Genomic DNA, 20,362 nt, shown 5'->3' on the forward strand with positions numbered 1-20,362 from the left:
TTGAAATGTCACATGCTTTCTTTTTAAACATCGTTACATCATTTATTCTTCCATCCATTATTTGATTTTTCCTTCATCCTTGCCATTAATCGTCATAATATTTTTAGCACATAGAAAACAAGTGGTGCTTTGTAGCTGCTGGTTGTGCCACAACAAGCTGCCTGCTATTCTGATGTTCCTTTTGTCTTGTGTTCAAAATTACTTTGGTTCCTGGTGTTCTTCAATATTGTATAGAAAAAGAAAAGGGAGACTTCCTGTCTTTTTTTTGTTCTCTCCCTACATGCCCTGGTTAAAAGGCCCTCTCCTTTCAGCTCCAGCATGTGTGGTGTGGAAAAGCTCTCTGCGTCTCAGGGAAGACTGGAAAACATGCATAGTTGAGGGCAGGCATTGAGCTTGAGGAAAGAGCTCTCTGCCTGCTTGGCCCACAGCAGCCACTTTAAACTATCAGCTCCTTTTTGAAGTGAGGGTCGTCATGCTCAAGCTCTGAAGTACTTTGTGTTGCACCTTAGGTCCGTATCAAAAAATAACATGTTTGCTCTTTGCCATGCTCTGAGCAGCTCATTAGGCTGCTCGTGCACATTCTCTGGGGTGCATGCATTGAAAGGCAGCCTGGCAACTTCTCCACTGGGTGAGTGAGGATTCATCTTGCCTTAGCCCTGCCAGCCTCACCTGTGGGCATGTCCTACCATATTCAGGTGCCTCCCTAGCCTTGTGCTGGGAGTGCAGTGATGGAGACTGCATCTTGCTCCTTCCAAGGTGCCAAGAGGGCTGTGAAGAAAGTCCAAGTGAGCCTTTGCACCTGAGGCAAATATTCCAGCAATGTAATTGCTGACAGAACAATTACTCACAGGCAGTGTGCCTTTATCCAGGAGGGTGGAAGAGACACCTATTGTTGTTCCTATTGTTATAAACCAGAGAGCTTCAAGAAGGATGCAGTGGGTGGGTGAGTGTGGGAGATCAACGTTTGATTCCTTGCTCCTTAGTGTCTTCCAAGTATGAGCCTAAGTTGTTTAGCCCCAGATGACTGATGGGAACTGGATGGGACACAGTCCTTTTAGCATCTCTGCAGAAGGCACTGTAACTTCATCCCTAAACATAAGCTGAGGATAGCAGCATGTTATTACCAAACAGGTTATTTGTGATTATACTTACATGCAAAACAAGTCAAGTCAACTTAAAAAAGTAAAAAAGGTTTCTCCGTCCTTATTTCTTCTCTTAGTTTTTCTTCTGCACAATGTTTTGTGACATATGTATTTGTGTTTATATGGCTTTTTTCCTTAACAATTTGGTCCTTGATGTGGTTAATCCTGCAGGGAGCTTGTGTTGAATTTGTGTTGCTGTTTGTGTCTGTGGCAACATGAACTCAGGACTGTGACCTTACTGCAAAACCCAGTGGGAAAGAAACTAAATTGTGGAAGGGAGCAGTTTTAACTAGACATAAATCTTCAACAGTATTAGCAGAAGAATTGAACAGTATAGGTCAACTAAATTGATTTTTGTATAAATACTCTCTTTTCCAAACTTGTGATGGCAGGAAAATCTTTCTACATTTGACCTCTCTTCAAGTACAGTTGTTAATGTGAGAAGTACCAAATGCACAAGCAAGGAAACCAATGCTTTGTGTTTAACAACAAAAACATGATTTGAGGCAGCTCAGTTTCCCACATTACTCTGGAGCTTCACATTTTCCCACATTACTCAAAGCCTTCAGCTTTGACCTGGGTGAACACTTCTGTTGTCCAAGTGCTAAGACATTTCAATCTCTGTAACTAGACCATACTTGCCCTCTACTAATCCTAGCATTTTCTGCAGTGTTTGCAAGAGAGATAGACGTGATGACTTTTTCTAGATGCTGCACTACTGCACCGAACAGTTAGAGATAAGCTAGCAACAAGTTAAAACTGCCACCTGGCAGTCTGTGTTCAAAACATATCCTTGTGATACTCGTATGGCAGAGGCTTTGGCGTATCTGCAAGGAATTCTAGCAGTAAGAGTGCCTGCAAGTTAATGGTAATTAAGCTACGCCTGATTCAGTGCCCATAACTATCAATCAATAGCTGCAGAATGTGCTGAGTGCATTTTGCCTGTTGGGTGTCCTACTGTTAGGGGAACAATAAATGTTCATTGTCCTGATCTGTGCCATTTAGGCAGTCGCAAAAGGAAGGAGTTGGGTGAAAGCTACAAATTATTCAGTGAGCTGAACAGGTAGCTCATAGCTTCTGCAATGAAATACTGCTTTCTCTATAAGGAATAGAACTTCGGTGCTTTGGAATTATGAATTCAGCCGTCTTACTGGTGGAAAAGATTAAGCATAAGGCAAGGAGTTTAAGAACTCTTGAGTCAGGAGATTTGGAAGTCTTAGTGTCTGATCTCTTTTGATACCGCATTAAGGCCTCCTATTTACTCGTTACTTATATAAAATTTAGCATCACTATCGTACTGATAAAGTTTTAACCTGGAAACAGGATTAGACTGGAACTGTGTACCTTGCACTCCTGCAGCCCAGGTCAATAATTCTTCCATCTGTGGCTGAAGGACCAAACACCTGCTATAAGGTATTAAGACCTAAGCAGAAGTGAAGGCACTGGAGCAGGTAAGAATTGCCTTGAATAGCTCTGCACAAACATATTGGGAAAGCTGTTGAATGTATGTGCATTAGGGCATGTTTTGAATACATAATTGTCAGGTCTTCTTTAAATCTCCCATGTCCACCGGTGTATTTGGAGAAACGGACTTCTGAGGAAAAGCTGGAATTTTGACTTCCTAGCATTGATGTATTTTGTTATGGTTTGTTTTGCTTTGCTTGTAATGAGCCACAGGCAAGGTCATCTCTCTGGGACATATGTCTGATGCTGAGCAAATTCGGACATTCCCCATTTTTCTTCAATAAAGAATTCTACACTGGTATGATAGAATATCCTTTCGTATACCTGTGGTCATCTGTCAAGCCTAATTTGTTAGTATCAGCAACCAGAGTTTCCAGAAAGGGAACTCCATCCTTGCCCTCTGGGCCTGCCAAAAGCCCTGTCAACCAAATATTGTGAGCCTTTGCTTGCTGCTCTTTTCTATTGCTGTGAAGTTAATTGCTAGTCTGCTTTTATTTTTTATTTCTAAGAGCTCAAGTCCTCTCCTTTCTTGAGACTGTGTTTTCTGTTCAGTCAGTCCTGTTTGCCACTAGTGTCTTCCATCTGGCAGGTTACAGAGTTAGGCAGTCCTATGTTTCCATTTGTTTTGCACAGCCCCCAGAACAGGGTGCAAGCTCCCAGTCTCCAAGAGGTGTAAAGTCAGACTCTCCATCAGGATTCAGCTTGGCTCTGGTCTCCTGTTTGTACTCAAATAATGCCCTCCCATGGTCTAGGAGTTACTGAGAAAAAGGTGTTTCAGATTCGCTTTATGTTTTCCCCTAGGAATGGCCACAGACGTTACTTTGATAAGTATATGCCATTTGTATATTGTTCTATTTTCTGTTCTGTTTCTCACTTTAATTTAATGGGGAATGGTCTTTATGCTGCCAGTTCCCCGTTAGGTTATCAGCTTTTTGGTTTGTATCATTTTCATTACTCATTATAGTCCTTTTGATGGGTATACAAGTATCATTTGTGTCTCCTGCAGAGTTTATTCCACTTTAAACTAAAGAGCTGTCTTATCTGATGTTATTCCAGGCAAGCATTTTCCTTCCCTCAACATAATAAAGGCTGTCCGATTAACTTACACAAAACTTCTTTGGTGCTTTCATTGCACCTTGAAGGTAGTATTAACTTTTCCTATACATAGAAAAGAATGTAGGCTGTTTCACATACAATGCATGATCACTTTTTTACAACACTTTTCAAGCATTTCACAAGTATTCTGTGAAGCTCGAGTCAGTACATTTCCAGCATGAGTCTGCAGAAACTGATGAACTCATCTTTTTTTGATGCTAAGGTCTCTTACGTGTCCACCCCTTTTCCTAGTTGCTTTTCACGGTGATTTTCAGTGTGTTCATGGGGTGGCATCAGCCAGTCACTTGAAGCCTTCTGGTAACTTGGTTTTGCACCTGCAGTTTTTAAATTGTCTTTAGGATCTAGACTGCAAGAGGGCTTTTTTAGCACTGTAGAAGTGGAGAAAGACCATTACAAATGCTATTTGGTTTTGTGATTACTTTTTTAATTATTATCCTATTAGCACACTGTATTTGTCTCATCTTTTCCCATAATTACTAATAAACAAGGTTATTTCTAAGACTTCCATTGAAGCCCATTAGAATAGTTCTGACAACGACAGTATTCACATCATGTCAGTTCTGCTTCGTAAAATCTTCAGGGCAGCTAAACTAATTCTGTGCTAGACTTGAGCTTTCTTGTCTGTTGGCAGTTATTTAATCGTTTCACAATGAACTCTTTACATAGGTATTCTTAAACAGATAAATCTTTCTTTTGGTGAATATTGCTCCTGTTGTGCTTATTTACAAGACATGATTTTTTTTTTCTCTTTGTGCCCAAAGGGTCTGATTTTCATGTGATGTATCCAGATTTTACCCTAGCACGACTCCACTGACTTCAGTAGAATTACTCCTGCTGTACACTGGCAGAAATGACACCGGTTTTCCCTTAAAACCAAACAGCAGAATTCAGCTGCTCTTGTTGCAGTTCTGCTCAGAGGGGAGGCCTGACTGAAACCTTTCTCTTATAAACAAGGAATATATCCATTGAAATTAAGGGAGCTAATTGCAGAATGGCCTAATGGATCAGGCCAATTGAATATGAAATTATCCAAGATTTAATTCTACAATGTACTTACACACGTAATACTCAAGTTGGGTATTTGAGAAGAAACTGAATTATAAGACAAACCCAAAATCTGCAAACTTCGGCAGTTTGTTTTCCTTCATGGCTGCTGATAATATGACAGTAAATTTATTGAGATGTATTTCTTTATACTCTTTATTGTGGCAGCTTAGTGAAACAGCATTTAGATCATAGCTGTAGTACAGGCCATGGATTGAACATTCCTTTCTTTGAGAGCTCTCAGCAAGATGCTCAATGAATGCAATCCAGGTTTGCTAAGCAGTTAGAGGAATGACAAAAAGTATGATACAACACATTGCTGTGAGTAGTGCTATTGTGGAAGCCACTTGGAAAGGAAGCACAATTTGTCTGTTGGTTGGTTTTAATGACAGAGATCATCACGTAGAGCCACTTCGGGACAGCTGAGTCAAAGGAGAATCCTGCACTGCCTGGTTATTCCTCCTGAAGAACAATGCTTAAGCATCAATACTTGCATCCTTGAAGTTACTTCCTGAGTGATGAGCAACTATGATGACTAGGCAAGGGATATACGATTGCCTATATTCTACTTGTTTCTTCCATTTTGCAACTAAGTGGGCAGAAGCGTTAATGAGATCAAAGCTGATAATCACAGAACCATAGAACAGTTTGTGCTGGAAGGGATCCTAAAGCTCATCCAGTTGCAACCCCCTGCCATGAGCAAGGACACCTTCCACTAGAGCAGGTTGCTCAAAGCCCCGTCCAACCTGGCCTTGAACACTGCCAGGGATGGAGCAGCCACAGCTTCTCTGGGCATCTTGACAAATCATTTCACATTCTGCAACTGTACAGGTTTTTTGTCACTGCATCTCTGTCAGTGCGTACTTCTGTGTTCCTTGACTTAGGAGAAAATCATTCCTCACAGAGCCCTGTGGGTCAGTGTCACTGCAGCCAAGGGCTGCATCTAAGAACTAAAAGGGAAACGTCCAAAAATTACTAATTTGGAGGCACAATGGGCTGGTGCAGATCGGAAGTGGATTCATGTAACTGGATTTCAGGCAGCCCATTCCAGCCCAAGGATGAAATTATGAATAAATACAAGAAAAAACAGACCATCTGGTGAGCCATGCCTAATGGAACTGAATTAATTGTTCAGTGGATCTCATGGCCAGTTAAATAGGTTCTCATTGCTTCTTCCTAAATGACACATTCAAAGCTCTTTCCTTCCTTCTCCCCCTCTAACCCTTTAACCTCTGAGTCATTTAGTGGTGGTGGGTGGTGTCTGCTCTGACAGTGTATTGAGTATCTTGCTGAAATAAACAGGCTACTTCAGGGGTTTTTAGCAAATGAGATCCTCTGGTCAACAACTGACTTTCAAACTCAGGGGCATAAAAAGACATCATTTTAACTCATTGTAGTTATTATTTGCACAGAAGTAGATAGACTTCTGGGTGCTTTTACAGGCAACATGTATCTCTAGGATTGTTTCTTGTTTAAGAAGTTAGGCACAAAGGTGAAAAAACCAGAGCTGGATGTGAAATGATCGTTGTAAAGTCTAGCTTTGTCCCAATAGTTTTATGATTTGCCTGGCTATAAAATTAGTGGCTTGCTTTCTTTCAACTTCTCTGGCTTTAACAGGCTGCTGGACAACTGTTGATTTTTAGAAGGATGAGGAAACATATTTAGTTTAAGTGGTCTAAACCTGACGTTTAATGCTAATGTTTAATGCTCTTTAATGTGTTCTTCTGTTTGGGAGGAAAAGGGTTTTCTTACAGAAGGGTTTATACATTTGTACAGAAAACAGGACAAACACCTTTTTGTAATGCCAAAGTCATAAATAGTTAAATGTGACTTTTAGAACCAGGAGAGTCTCAGTCGCAGAGTTTGTGCTTGCCAGTGTGTCTCAGAAAGGGGTTGCTGTTTTAGCCTCTGTTGATCACAGTGGAATTATTCAACCAGCACCAACAAAAGTGATGAATATATGGCAGATTACAAAAGACATTTCTGCTTCAAAACTGTTGCCTTGATGGTGTCTGGTGTGTAAGTATATTTTTAAAAAAGGTTTCAAATTAGAAACGTTATTTAAAATGTTTTTTAAAATGTTTTCAAATTAGAAACATGTCAGTAAATAGATCTTTTGAGTTGTATCCAGTGCATTTAGTTCTTATTTTATATATATACGGCAAGGTTGTATGACCAATTCTTAGATCAAAGCAATTTCTGTGCCATAGAGATGTTTATGGCAGTTCATAAACATCTGATTCATGAACTGAATATGAAACTCAGATTTTCAGATCTCCTTGTGATGTTACAGATACCATTTCTCCCACAGTTAAATAGCTGCCTCTTATGCAGCTATGTTGGGCAAATACTCAAGCAGAGGAAAGAGAACTAAAATTAAGAGACTTGCATTCAGATGAAGTTCTGGTTCCTGGTATCCTGAATATCCAATATAGATAACTGAAATGCTCAGTGAATGTTCCAAAGCATAGGTAGTGAGGTATGGTGTCATGCTCTTTAATCCCTCTGGTGAATTTCCATGCTGGAGCCAGCTTCCTTCAGGAAAAGAACAGGCCGTTAGCCACTGGTTCAAAGCATTGTGGTGCTTAGTGGCTGCTAGTGGCACAACTCAGGGTAATAGCACTCGGAGGAATATGGAATAATGGAAATAGTCTCCCAGCTGGAGCTTTATCAATAATACCTGGAAAAGCTGCCAACAAGAGCTTTATCTGTCATTCATATCCTCACTGGTGACAGTCCCCTACAGGGAGGAGGGAAGAAAGTTGTGTGAGAACACCACCCTGGTTTTTTTTGGCTTTTATGGCTAAATATCACTGCTAGTTAGATCTAACCCTAATGCGCTTGTTTGCCTGGCATTTGAAGCTACTTCTGGTTTATATGTTGTTTTTCAAAGTACTGAACTATCTATAAAGGTGTATTTGTCTTTGAGGGAATCCTGTACCATGATCCCTTTTATATTAGGAATTAAAAAGAACACATTCCAGAATAGTATCTGGCTTTATTTTAAAACAAGTGTTTAGACTCCATTATCTTAATTTATCCCTATTTATATAGAAAATAAGAACGTGTGCCTTCACTTGAGATGCAATCCCACGTGTAAACAGCATTTCATTCCTAGCCTCTTTCAAATCTGCGATGAGCTCTATTAGCTAAGATTTAAAATAATTTATACTGTTCTTCTAAAATACTGTAAAGCTGAGGCTTGGGACTTGTTTTTTATCATTTGGTTTTGTCTGGGTTTTTTTAAGTACCATATTTATGTCCCCTCAAAATCAGTGTAATAACATCGGTGTGAGGTTCGAGGTCTGGATGACAATTCTGTCTGCATGTGCTGTTCCTTGGGCTCCAATGCAACAGTTACCTTCAGGATTGCTCCAGTGATAATATTTTAATGCAACTTCCTTGGCCATTCCTGCTGGCGTTTCTGGGCTTAGTAGGAATAAAGCGCTAGAGTTGTAAGCAGAGTTAACAATTCTGTACTACAATATTTCAGTAAAATTGCGGGTTATTAAATAAAGCAAGGCAATTTCTGATCTTTCTTAATGCACATTTCCAGTAATTCAGGATCTGATGTCAACCTAAAAAATGTTGTAGATAGCGCAAAGAAGTGAAGTAATCAGATTACCTTTCAGGAAATGTATAGTGTTTATTTCAAAGTATTTTCGTGTACGTAGCTAGTAGAAGGATTCACAGTTTACAGGGTGGTAGTTTGAGTCAGATGGACACAATGTCTTTTTCTAGCACAGTCTTTATTTCTTGGCTGTGATGGACTGGAAGAATTTCTCCCTTCTCACTGTCTGTGCAATTCTCCTTCAATTCTCTGCCCCATCGCCTTCTCCTTGACAGATGTAGCCCACCTTCTCAGAACTCACCGTTTTTTAGTTCATCTGAGTCTTTCTGGACTTGGATTTGTTATAGATGTGATCTCTCAATAAGAACGCACAGGACAAGCAAGCTGATGGATTACTATGTTACTATGGGGAAACCCTAGGGTTGGTTTTGTTGTGCTCTGGAGGTGAGTCTTTTGGTTCTCTTTACATGAGCTTTTTACACCACTCATTTGGCAGACCATATCTATTTCACCACTGCCAAAGGTCTGTTGTTGGTTTTCTGGGCATTTCCAGCTGTGCAGGTCACATTCTAACCTCAGCTGGACTGAGTCTTACGTGCTGGAGCCTCATATTATCAGTTAGACTGTTAGTTGTTAGTGACTGCCATACTGAAGCTACGTTAGACCAAGGAGATAAGGAAATGATGCAGGATTCACACAGCTCATGCATACTTACTTTGGCATCTGAAATGTGGGTAATCCACATTATGAATCTAATTACAAGCAATGTGGACAACAGAAACATCTGTGCATTATTTATGCATATCTCTAGAGCTTTAAAGGGTGAGTCCTTAAACAAAGATGGAAATTTTAGGCTACGAATATCCCTTTTGTCTTGAACTGTGAACTCATTTGTTGCAAGTGGTCCTATTTTCCTGATAGAGATGCATGTAAAAGAGAGTATGTTTGTAGCAACAGCAACACATATGAGTTGACTTTCCACTTTTTGGGTCTCTTTGAGAACTCTTGACATTAATGCTGCTGCTGTCCCTGAATTGGTCATGTTTATGCAAACTCCATGCAGTGCTGTGGGTTTATAATACCACTTAGAGGCATTTCATGGAGGCTTCTGATTTGCAGGTGAAAAGAAACCCCAATAGCATTTGTTAAAAATAACCCCAACCAACCCAGAGGAGAAGGAATTTTATGTTTCTTAGCCTGGATTATGACATAAACCTCTAGAGACATTCTGATAGCTCTAACCAGGGGTTGAATGGAAAGCAGTCAAGAGCAATGAAAAGGAAACCTCTTGCTTTTTGCTGCTGTGGGTGAGTTTCTGACCAGAAACAGCAATGCATACAGAGAATCACTGAACAGACTTATGGAGGTCATGAGCTGACCCATTAAATTAAATTTCACCTGCATTGCACCTAGATGGTCTCACAAAGCTACATCAGGTGTCAGCGTGCATTTGCAGTGGGTACCCGTGTGTTTTCACATGGTGAACAATGATTTGTGAGTAAAGGGAAAGCTACAGGCAGGTAAGATGCAGCAGTGTTCCTGTATTGTCCAAATGAATTGATGTGGATTGATATGAGCTGTATCAGCCTTGACTTTAAAATAATAGTTTATTGCGTATGTCCTCAGGTTTTTCCTGAGGACACAGGTCCAGCTGAGTCTGCTTGTAAGATCAGAACCTCACCATCATTTTGCACAGGCCATCGCATGGTGAAAGTTTATACTTCCAAAGTAGTTTAGAATTGAATGAGTCATCAAGCACAATCAGAACATTACCTTTAAGACAGTCAGTAAACCAAAAAGTACAAACTCACTGAAAAAGGTCTTTCCTTAATATTTGTCCTCTAAATACTACTGGCTGTTAGTGAAAACCATGATTCTTCTCAATTCTTTCTTCTAAACATTTGTTTGTTTTCTTTCTCCTGAGAAGTGGAATTTCCTGGTTTACCGAAAAAGTGGGCCTTTCTCAGTTCTCTTTTCAAGCCACACCTTTTACAGCACTGTACCGCAGGATGCTTTGCCAGCAGCTTGCACAAAATTTGTTGTTTGTCCCAAATAAAGATAAGTGTATTTGAAGAGCTAGATCTCCCCTCCTCTCCCCCCCCAATCCTGTTATATTTCCACAATAGGATTTGGGTGTAATTTTCTCCTTCGAAGTGTTGCCCTTGGGTTCCGCATGAATTGATTTACAGAATTCACTGATAGGAGAGCATCTGGGATACTGAGGTGTGTCAGCACAATAGAAGTGAAAGAAGTATCAGCATGATTCTCCTGACATCTCAGTCCAAAGGAGCACAGTCAATCACTACTGGACTTACAAAGACTGTAGAATCAGTGACTGTGTTAGAAGGTACCTTAAAGCTTATCCATTGGCACGGCAGGGACAAGATGCCAACATGGTGGCTTAATGAGATCCTCTCCGGCATGTTCCCCAAGGAACAAGGGACAGGACAAGAGGAGACAGCCCCAAGCTGTGCCAGGGGAGGTTCAGACTGGATACAGTGCGCAGTTCCTCCCGCGAAGCGCAGTCCGGCGGTGGCGCCGGCACTCCCTGTCCGTGCAGCAGTACACTGCCGCGGCTCCCGCACCGCCACCGCCATCAACCGCCCCCTCGCAGTGGCCGGGCCTGGCTCAGCGCCGTGACGCGGCCTCACGCGTTCAGTGACCGGCAGGGGGCGGTGCCAGCGGTGACGGCGCCGCTCAGGCGCGCGAGCGGGTGGAGCCGGAGCAGCGCGTGGCGCCTGAGGCAGCGCGAGGCGAGCTCAGGCTGTGGCGATGGAGGCGGTGAAGGCGATGGAGGCTCTCGGCGCAGAGCGGGGAGAACAGAGGCCGCGCTGGTGGACAGAACCGACCTGGCAGCACAGACAGGGCCGTCAAAGCCATGTACCCGTGCAGCCGTCTGCCTGCAGTGAGTGCCAGAGCCTTTTGGATGGTGGCTAAGATGTCAGCAGGTTGGTGGTTCGCTGTGCATGGTGGCAGAGCTGTGGGCGGAGGTCCAGCAGCTAAGGAGCATAAGGGAATCTGAGGAGGAGATTGAGTGGTGGAGCCACACTTTACCATCCCTGAGAGAAGCAACCCAGCCACTCAAAACAAATGAAATTCAGGATCCCCTATCTTCTTGCTACCAGGCAGATGGAGAGACCTAGAGATGGGGGAGGTTGGAAACTCCTCAGAGTAGACAGCGTATTACCCCCCACCTTACGTCATCTTCACAAGTACCCCTCTACAACAGCTTTGAGGCCCTGATACTTGAGGATCAGGAAACCGAGGAAGATGATGAAGTAGGTAAGGGATCATCCAGGTTAGAAGAGTCATCATGGAAGAGCCAGAGAATGCCTGGTGTCATGACCAACTGTACTGGGAACAAAAGAAGAGTGGCTGTGGTTGATGGCTGCGCCCTGAGAGGAACAGAGGGCACCATGTGTCAAACCAGCTCGGCTCGCAGGGAAGTCTGCTGCCTCCCTGGCACCAGGGCAAGGGACATCACCAGAAAACTCACTCGTCTGGTACAGCGCAATGACTGCTATCCTTTGTTAGTTTTCCAGGTGGGCAGTGAAGATGTGTTATCAACAAGAAGCCTGAAAGGACTCAAGAAGGACTTCGGGTCTTGGGGTGGCTGGTTCAGTGTTTGGGAGCCCAAGCAGTGTTCTTGTCCCTCCTCTCAGTCACAAAGACAATGGAAGCATCTTGCAAATTAATTTCTGGCTCCAGGACTGGTGTCAGCGCCAGAATCTTGGGGTTTTGACTGTGGCTCGGTTTGCATGGTAAAAGGCCTGCGCACAGCAGATGGGGTACACCTGTCCCAAAGAGGGAAAAGAATCCTAGCCCAGGAGCTAGCAGGGCTCATAAAGAGGGCTTAAAACTAGGTTCAGAGGGAGAAGGGGTTAAAACCAGACTTGCTAGAAATGAAGACCCATTTTCTCTTTTGATCTGCTTATATCTACACCACTTCAAAGCAGGAAGCTGTAGACAACTGTGATCACTTTGTGACAAATGAGTGCCAAAGTAATGAGGGTGGTTACATACAACCCTCAAAAGCCTGGCTCACCAAATAAAGTTGGTCTGTATCCCTCTGGGATTTGCAAGCTTGTGGATGGGTTGACATTAAATACAGTGTGGTGTATTCCAGAAAAGACTGGCAGAAACTGTGCTGTCAACAGTCAGTGAGAGAAGATTGCTGATAAGAGACAGGTCATTGCCCTGTGAGAACAGCTGCTGTTCCTCAGATAAAGCAAGGCGTGATTGGAGAGAATTCCTGTACCTGGAACCTGGCTAGTGAGTTTGGAATGCACATAAGGCATGATGAGGAGCACTGGTGGATTTTACTTCAATCTCATGATGTTTAGTTTCTGTATTAAATTTCCTGGGTTTCTGTAGTGATAAAAGAATGGGTTTTTTGGAAGCTATTAGCTTTGACTACTGCATGAGAGAACTTCAGAATGTCAGTTATAAAGGTTCAGTTATTAAAATATGAATGAAAGGAATCTATGTGCTTTATGAGATTGTTGGTACACAACTTTAATAGTTTGAAGTGATGAATAATGCTGCAAGAAAGTGATTTGGTTTTATCCTGGTTTGGTGTATTTAAAAATAGAATTGTTTATTATAAATTTCTTTTCCTGTTTAAGAATATTTCTTTTAAGTCCCCTTTAATATGATTTTGATTCTGATGGGTATGGTTCCAGTCACTGATGTTTTGGGGTTTTTTCTCCTTTTCAGTTACACCAGCAGAGTTGTTTCCAACGGACTGAAGGCACAAATTAATAATCCAGAACTAAAAGTCAGAGGACTGGACCCACTCATCAGTAATTTGATTGACAAACTTCAGCACTTCAATCAAGTAAGTAATTTTTAGAGAGAAAAGCATTTTATCACTGGGTTTGATAGCAGAGTTGAAGCTAAATTTGCTAGGGGATACTGCTACTCATGTTACGTTTCCCAGGGTCACAGGCCTGGTACTAAAGGCAACTGAAGATTGTTGTGCCAGCTGATTTATGAACTTGAATGAGACAAAATCATTTCTCTGGAAGTTACTCTAGTTCCTGGTTGTTGTTCCATAGCTGTTGATCCGTAGGTGTTTATTAACTGTCCTACAGGTTAGGGTCCTAGTAACACAGAGGAACTCTTGAGCCCCACAGTTCACATAAAGCTTGTGAATGGAGGCTTGTTGTGTGAGAGTCTTGAGGATTTCTGTGATATTCTTGTGTTGGAGGAGTATCTCCTTGTTTGTGCAGCTTCCTGTTTTGAAGTGGTGTAGATATAAGCAGATCAAAAGAGAAAATGGGTCTATAAGGATATGATAACTGAACTGCAGGGAGTGCTGAAGTCAGGACAGAAGGTGCTCCAGGATGAAATAACTTTGTGCCTTTGAAAACATTAACTTGACAGGCCTTCTTCTCAAGCCTATCAGCCCTAAAGGACAGAGAACCTACCAAGGAGTTTGTCAGAGGCATAATTAACCTGTGTCTGCCTCTATCATCTATCTGGGTTCCCTCAGATGCACTTCCAGTCCTGGTGCTTCTATCTGTTGTCTTTCAAAGCTGAATGCATGATTCTCTGATATGACTGCTTCAGCACACTTCTTTGTGAGCTCCAAGTAGTGCCAGTCCAAGTGAGCTGGAGCAAACAGATTCAAAAAGGATTGATTCTCATTTAAAGTAGGCATGTTTGCTTGTCAGCTTGGAAGAATGCTTACAACACTGTTTGGAATCAGATGTGTTTGCACATTAGTCTGCTCACAATCTTTCACCGTTAAAGAGTGATGGAGCATGGGGATGGAAATAGTAGAAAACCACTGTAAGATTTAAGTCCACCTTTGTGTGCAGGAAGAAAAATAATCTGCACAGGTAAAACAGGAGGAGGACTTGCTTAGTCAGGATGTGGGAGGTTACTAACACTGTGGCTGTGACTGGAATTGATGGTTTCATCTCTTATTTCCCCCTGCAAAAGTACAACCCTCATTTACCTCTCGTCAACCACCAGAAGTAAATCCATAAGCTAACCAGTAATTAGTGTTTTGATTAAATCTTTCTTAGCTTTAAAGTGCTTCTACTGTTGCGTAGGCTACAGTTTAGAATTCTTTGTATCACACTGTTTGATTTAACTTGCCATGGGGAATTAACAACAACCAGTCTGATGCGGTACTTAATATTACAGTGAAATAGACATTATGTGGTCAGATTGATAAAAAGGACAATTCATTATTTATCTGCCTTTGCATGTTGTAGAGTGTTAATTTACTTTATAAATACTAGATACATCCATCTGTGTAATAGTCTTCTATAAACACTGGTGATAGGAAATAGTTAGAGATGGATTAAATTAAAAGTAGCTGTGTATTGGAAATTCTGTTTCTTTGTCTGCTGTAGAAAAATTAAAGTCTGAAGTCTCAGAGAGTTGCATACCAATTTTCTTCAGTTATATACATTTGAAAACCAGCTTCAAACACCACTTTTTAGGCAGAAGAATGAAATCCAATTCCTAGCTCTTTCTGTAAGTTGAAACTGTTGCTTTCTGTTACTTCTAATTATGTTTTAGGAGAATATCATCTCTAAGTAAACGTAACTCTCATCAGATGGAGGTGTTTAGCAATAATGGATTCCAAGGGTGAAGGATTAAACAGAATACTGATTATTGCCCTAAGATGGTTTGTTCTTAAGTACTTGGAATAATACAAATTCCTTTGATCATAATTTTAGTAAGATTTCTTGAGAGATCAAAGCATCAAAGAAGTTGCTAAATATCTAAGGCTTTCACATACAGCATCAAACATGTGTAGCTGCTTCCTGCTTCTTGAGTTTTCATTTTGCTTGTGATATTAATATACAAATAAAAACTGACACTGAAAAGCTGATTAAACCAGGAGTTTAAAGTGTCATCAATAGCGTGTGTAGGCTGTTTAGAGGGAGAGTTATACAGAATCCCATTACTCATTTTATGGGCAAACCAATTTATTTTCATTAAATTCCTCTTTTTTTTTTTTTTTTTTTTTTTTTCTCCCTTGGAGGCAATACAGAAGGTGGAATTTAAGCAGTGATAAAATAAGGTGTTATCTTTTTATCTTGTAGTGTTTGACATTTACAGTGCCATTTTAAGCAGTAGTTGCATATTGCATATACAGAAGCAATCCTAGAGAGGTAGGAAGACTGGAGAGCAGAGAACAAAGCAATGCACAGAATATGAATCATAGGTGATTTGATGTGTCTAGGCCCCAGTAATCTGCCACTCAAAGAATATTGCTAAACTACCCAGAAGAAAGCATATTCTTGCATAAAAGGAAGATGTGTGACTGCGGTAGCAATGCAGCACTTGGCTGCCACAAGAGTGGCTTGTCACTGGCCATGCAGGAGTAGCAAACCATTCATTTAAATCAAAACTGACAATCTTTGGTGTACAGCAGCCATGTCTTTGTTAGCTCCTTATTATAACATCCACAAATGTAAAGAGATTAGACACTAAATTGTTTCTAAATCCCATGGACAGGAACAGAACTCATGTCAATGGATTATTCTAGTTGGTGCATCTCAACTCCAGCATGTTGCAAATAATCTGCATGCAAGGCATCTTGCATTTCTGCCTGTCCCTTAGGCTGAGATGCCAGCTCATTGGAGATTATAACAGTTGGTCATTTTTTTCATCTGGGACTTAAATCCTCACCACATAGTTGTTGGGTTCTTTTAAAAGATTATGCAAACAACAGGTTATTTCATAACCACTTTACAAAGCCAAAAGTGAAGTGAAATTTAGAGAATATTATTCAACAATTACTGTTATTTGCATCCCTGGCAGATGAGGTGTTCGGAGGGTTTACTGTAGCTGCTGATTCACATATCAATAGAATTACTGACTTACAATTTACTTCTAGGAATGCAAAACCAGCTCAAGCAAAGTCCCACGTTGATTTTGAAAAACTATCAGTTAGGAATAACATAATTTCCTCACTGATTTTTGTCAATAGAGCAGATGTGATCTGCAGCTGATAAACATAAAATCCTTCATTGCACCTTTTTTGAGTACTACCTCTTGCCACATAATCACACTTAAATATGTTGTAATGTTTTTCTTCAGCATGATACTTTTCACAGTTCAAATACAAGTAATTGTGAGGCCAAGGTTAAAAATCCTGAAGGATCAATCGCATTGAAAAGCAAAGAAAATGTCAGGGAAGAGTGAAAAAGCTTTGGCTCTAGCTTTACTAGCAGGGTCGCATGAGCATTCTCAAAGGATTATAATGTAGGAAGTATTACACAGGTTTAACATATTTGTCTTTTGTCACCCTAACTCTAATCTTGGCAGATACTGAGAATCAGTGTGTTTTGCTGTTGTCAGTCAGAGATGAATGCTTAGGGCATGACTGTGCTTCAAGATATATTGCAATATCCCAGCACTTAAAATGAGAGTAATGTCAAAACAAATCTTGCTTAATCTGGACCCACATATTTTTTTTATTCCTCCCCCCACTCCTCCGAAGTCTCATGGAAGAGCCAGCTGAACTAAGAAATAACTTGAATTCCTTTTAGATCTATATACGAAGGATGCCCCCATAGCAAAGTTCAAAGCTGCACACTGAGATGTTTCTTATCAATAAAACGAGCTAGCCATGATATAATCTCAAATGTGAATTTAATTGGGTTAGACGATAGAGACTAATACATCGAATAATTTAGCTACTACTTTGTTTAAAAGTGTATATATATTTTTAGGCTTCTGTAAAATTTATTAGATTATAGGGTTTTTATAAGAGGTTTAAGTGGAGACAGGTTGGTTTGGTTTTCATCCGAAGTTGTAGATTAGTCGGACTGAGATTCAAAATTTTCAGTTCTTATTTTATCCAATGAAAACATGGAAAGGTTAAAAGTCATCTTAGAAAGACTGTTGCTGTATTACTTCTAGTACTTGGGATTTAAACAGCCCCAACAGGTCTAGAAGTATTATTGCTTGTCCCCACCATACCTTCCAAAACCTGCAGACTTGTGTCTCCTGCTGAGCAGAGCACCTTTCCCAGAACTGCCATATGTCTGGATTTCCAAAGCAGGTCCTCTTTTTTTCCATCGTAAGTGCTTGGAAACCTTGGACATTTCTTCAGGATTTCAGGTGCTCCATATCCCTTTTGGAAGTGGCCAGGTTGGATAGTATTTAGAGCAACCTGCCCTAGTGGAACGTGTCCCTGCCTGTGGCAGGGGGTTTGGAACTAGATGAGCTTTAAGGTCCCTTCCAACCCAAACCAGTCTGTTAACTGTTCTGTTTGTGATATAACACTTATTACTTGTTCTTGACCAGAAATGCCCCTCCGTGAGTATTGGCAGAGGGGAGCAGTCTGGCTGCTATGGGAGCCTATTGGTTTTGATGTTAATGGATTTTTTAAAAGATAGAAAGTCAGCAGTTATCACTGAATTAATTAAAGGTGTCACACTGAAATTATAAGTTCTCTTATGTAAATACTTACTTTGTTCTATTAGCCCATCATCTTTTTCTAATCACTCTAATAATTGTAAGTCATATACATTGATTTAAGTTATTATCATTAGAAGTATGATTATGGTATTTACTTTTTGTTGTGGTTTAAGCCCCGGCTGTAAATTAGAACCACGCAGTCTACTTCCCCCCCACCCCCCCAGAGGGATGGGGAGGAGAATCGAAAGAATGTAACTCCCACGGGTTGAGATAAAAACAGTCCAGTAACTAAGGTATAACACAAATCACTACTGCTACCACCAATAATAATAATGATAAGGGAAAGAACAAGGGAAGAGAATACGATACCACCTGCCAGAAAAAGAGCCCGACAGAAAAGAGGACGTGCCCTTCCGGGTAGCTCCCAGTTACATCCCCGGGCATGACGTGCTGTGGTATGGAATACCTCTTTGGCTAGTTTGGGTCAGGCGTCCTGTCCCTGCTTCCTCCCGGCTTCTCCTCCTCCCTGGCAGAGCATGAGACTCACAAAGTCCTTGGTCAATCTAAACATCGGTGTTATCAGCAGTGTTCCCAGGCTGAAAGTCAAAAACACAGTGCTGCAACAGCTACTAAGAAGGAGAAAAACTTGACTGCTACTGCTGAACCCAGGACACTTTTAATGTCATTCCTGAGGTACAATAACTTGCTTATTTTTGGAGATGGTAATTTTAGCATACTAGGAAAGAGAAGCAGAGGTTTATGAACTGATCATTGTTTTCTTCAGGATAAGGGAAAGGTCTTCAAACGATTGATCATTGACCAAAAGCAAGAAAACAGGGTCATTTTCCTCTCTTCCTGTTACACTAGTAAAGGGAGGAGACAGATAGAAAAAGCAGCGTGAAACAATAAAACTAAAGATGACCTAAAACCCACATGTAGTCTGCAAAGCTCAAGCGGATCCATACTGCTGGTGACAAGTGGATTAATGCTACTGCAGTATACTGCCACTTCCCCATTAAAGCAAACAGGTTGTTTCCAACAGTAATTTGGGTTGCATTTGTAACACAAGTTGATGAATCAGACCTGGACCAGAGAAATCCCAAATCAGTTGTCCCTCTGAGAGATCTCTCTTGCTCAATGCCTGATACGGCTGCCTGATGCCACTCCCAAATGCTTCCTGCACAACCCAGAACATAGGGGCCAAGCCTTTGATAACACTTGCAGCCCACGTATTTAGGTTGCTTAACCACCTCCTCCGTGGCAGCTTAATGTGAGATGGTCCATAAGTTGTCTGCCTGGGCAAGCAGCCTTTTAATAGGTCTCCTCACTGTATCTGCCGCATATAGACAGGCTAAAACCTTGGGATCAGTTTGGTGCCATTTGTATTCATGTGATCAGCCACAGACTTCTTGGAGGATAAAATAAAGAAGAGCTAATGGTGGGTTTGAGGTGAGGTTAGGCAAACTTCCCTAGTCACTGTTACTGTCTAGTCTAGAGAAAATAGGGCCAAAAGCAAGCATCAGAGGAAAACTTGATTACACTCCTCTTCTATCAGTATGTTTTCCCTTGCACTTCGGAATTTGGAAAACAAGCCTGAATATTGGAGAGGCCGTGTCAGGAGTAGCCTTTGGGCTACTGGGAAACGTTCACAAGTAATTACTGTAATAGGAAAGACTGAAGGAAACAGTGTTTTGTTTCAGGCAGAACCTCTATAGTGGATTAGCATTAGTTGTCAATTTAAAGAAATTCAGTCTTACAGTAGACCTGTTCTGCTTCTCACCCTGTCTTACACTTTTTTGGTGTATGGTCTTTGTTGCTACCACTCTTTCATCAAACACATGATGCAGTTTTTGAATGGCTACAGATGACCTTGACCTTGCTTTCAGTGTGTTCCCCAAAACATGGGGCATCTTGGTGTTGTGGGTGCTGGGCATGATGGCTGGCTGGGCTGCCCTAGTACAGTACAAAAGGTGTCTTCCTGCTCTCTGCCCCCTAAGCAGGCATGGGAGGCTTCTTCCATCCTGACACCTCTCCCTTCTTCCGCCTTTCACGTATAGCTATTCCCGCTTCTCCAGGGAAATGCATTAATTTTGTGTGGCTGATGTCCTCCTTTTTCCGTCAGAAAAGCTTGGCACTGTACATTCATGTCTCTCATCAAAATTCCCACAATAAACTTCCCATCAGACACAAAAGGTTGAGTTTTACCTGCTTGCTAGCAGGTTTCTGAAATTTCATCTTCTTGCTTTTATGTCAAGACTTGAAGATTTGCAAAGAACTTAAGTTCAGCTGATTTGAAAAGCTTAGTGGGAGTTTTACAAACCCTATTGCACTTCAGTTTTCACTGTCCAATTTTTACTTTTATGATCATGAGCTAGTCTTTAGCTCTCATACTTCTTTACTGGCCTTTCTTACCCATATTGAGATTCTTTTTTTTTTCTGAAAATCAGCCTGGTGTAAGGTGATTTTGAAATAATTAAGTGAGGTGCATGATTTAGAGGCACTGTGGAAGCTCTTCAGCTGTGGCTATCAGCTGATTTCATTGTACTCCAGACAGTCTGTGCAGTTTGCACCTAACTCAATTCAGCCCTCTGCGTATATGAGGCCAGCACCAGGCTTAAGAGGAAAGCATAGCAAG

At 41.3% G+C, this 20,362-nt stretch overlaps 1 protein-coding gene across 1 annotated transcript in view; it reads left to right on the forward strand.

Annotated features, from left to right (window-relative positions):
• Positions 1–20,362, forward strand: part of LOC308223650 (glypican-5-like) — a gene marked incomplete at both ends in the record, with an annotated part of 348,155 nt that overhangs the window by 196,216 nt on the left and 131,577 nt on the right. The window contains one exon of the mRNA XM_080622975.1: positions 13,054–13,174. Within this exon, the coding sequence (XP_080479101.1) occupies positions 13,054–13,174 (121 nt within the window). The remainder of the gene's footprint in view (positions 1–13,053; positions 13,175–20,362) is intronic.

This window comes from Psittacula echo, assembly GCF_963264785.1.
Source record: "Psittacula echo genome assembly, chromosome: 7".
NCBI classification, from domain to species: Eukaryota; Metazoa; Chordata; class Aves; order Psittaciformes; family Psittacidae; genus Psittacula; species Psittacula echo.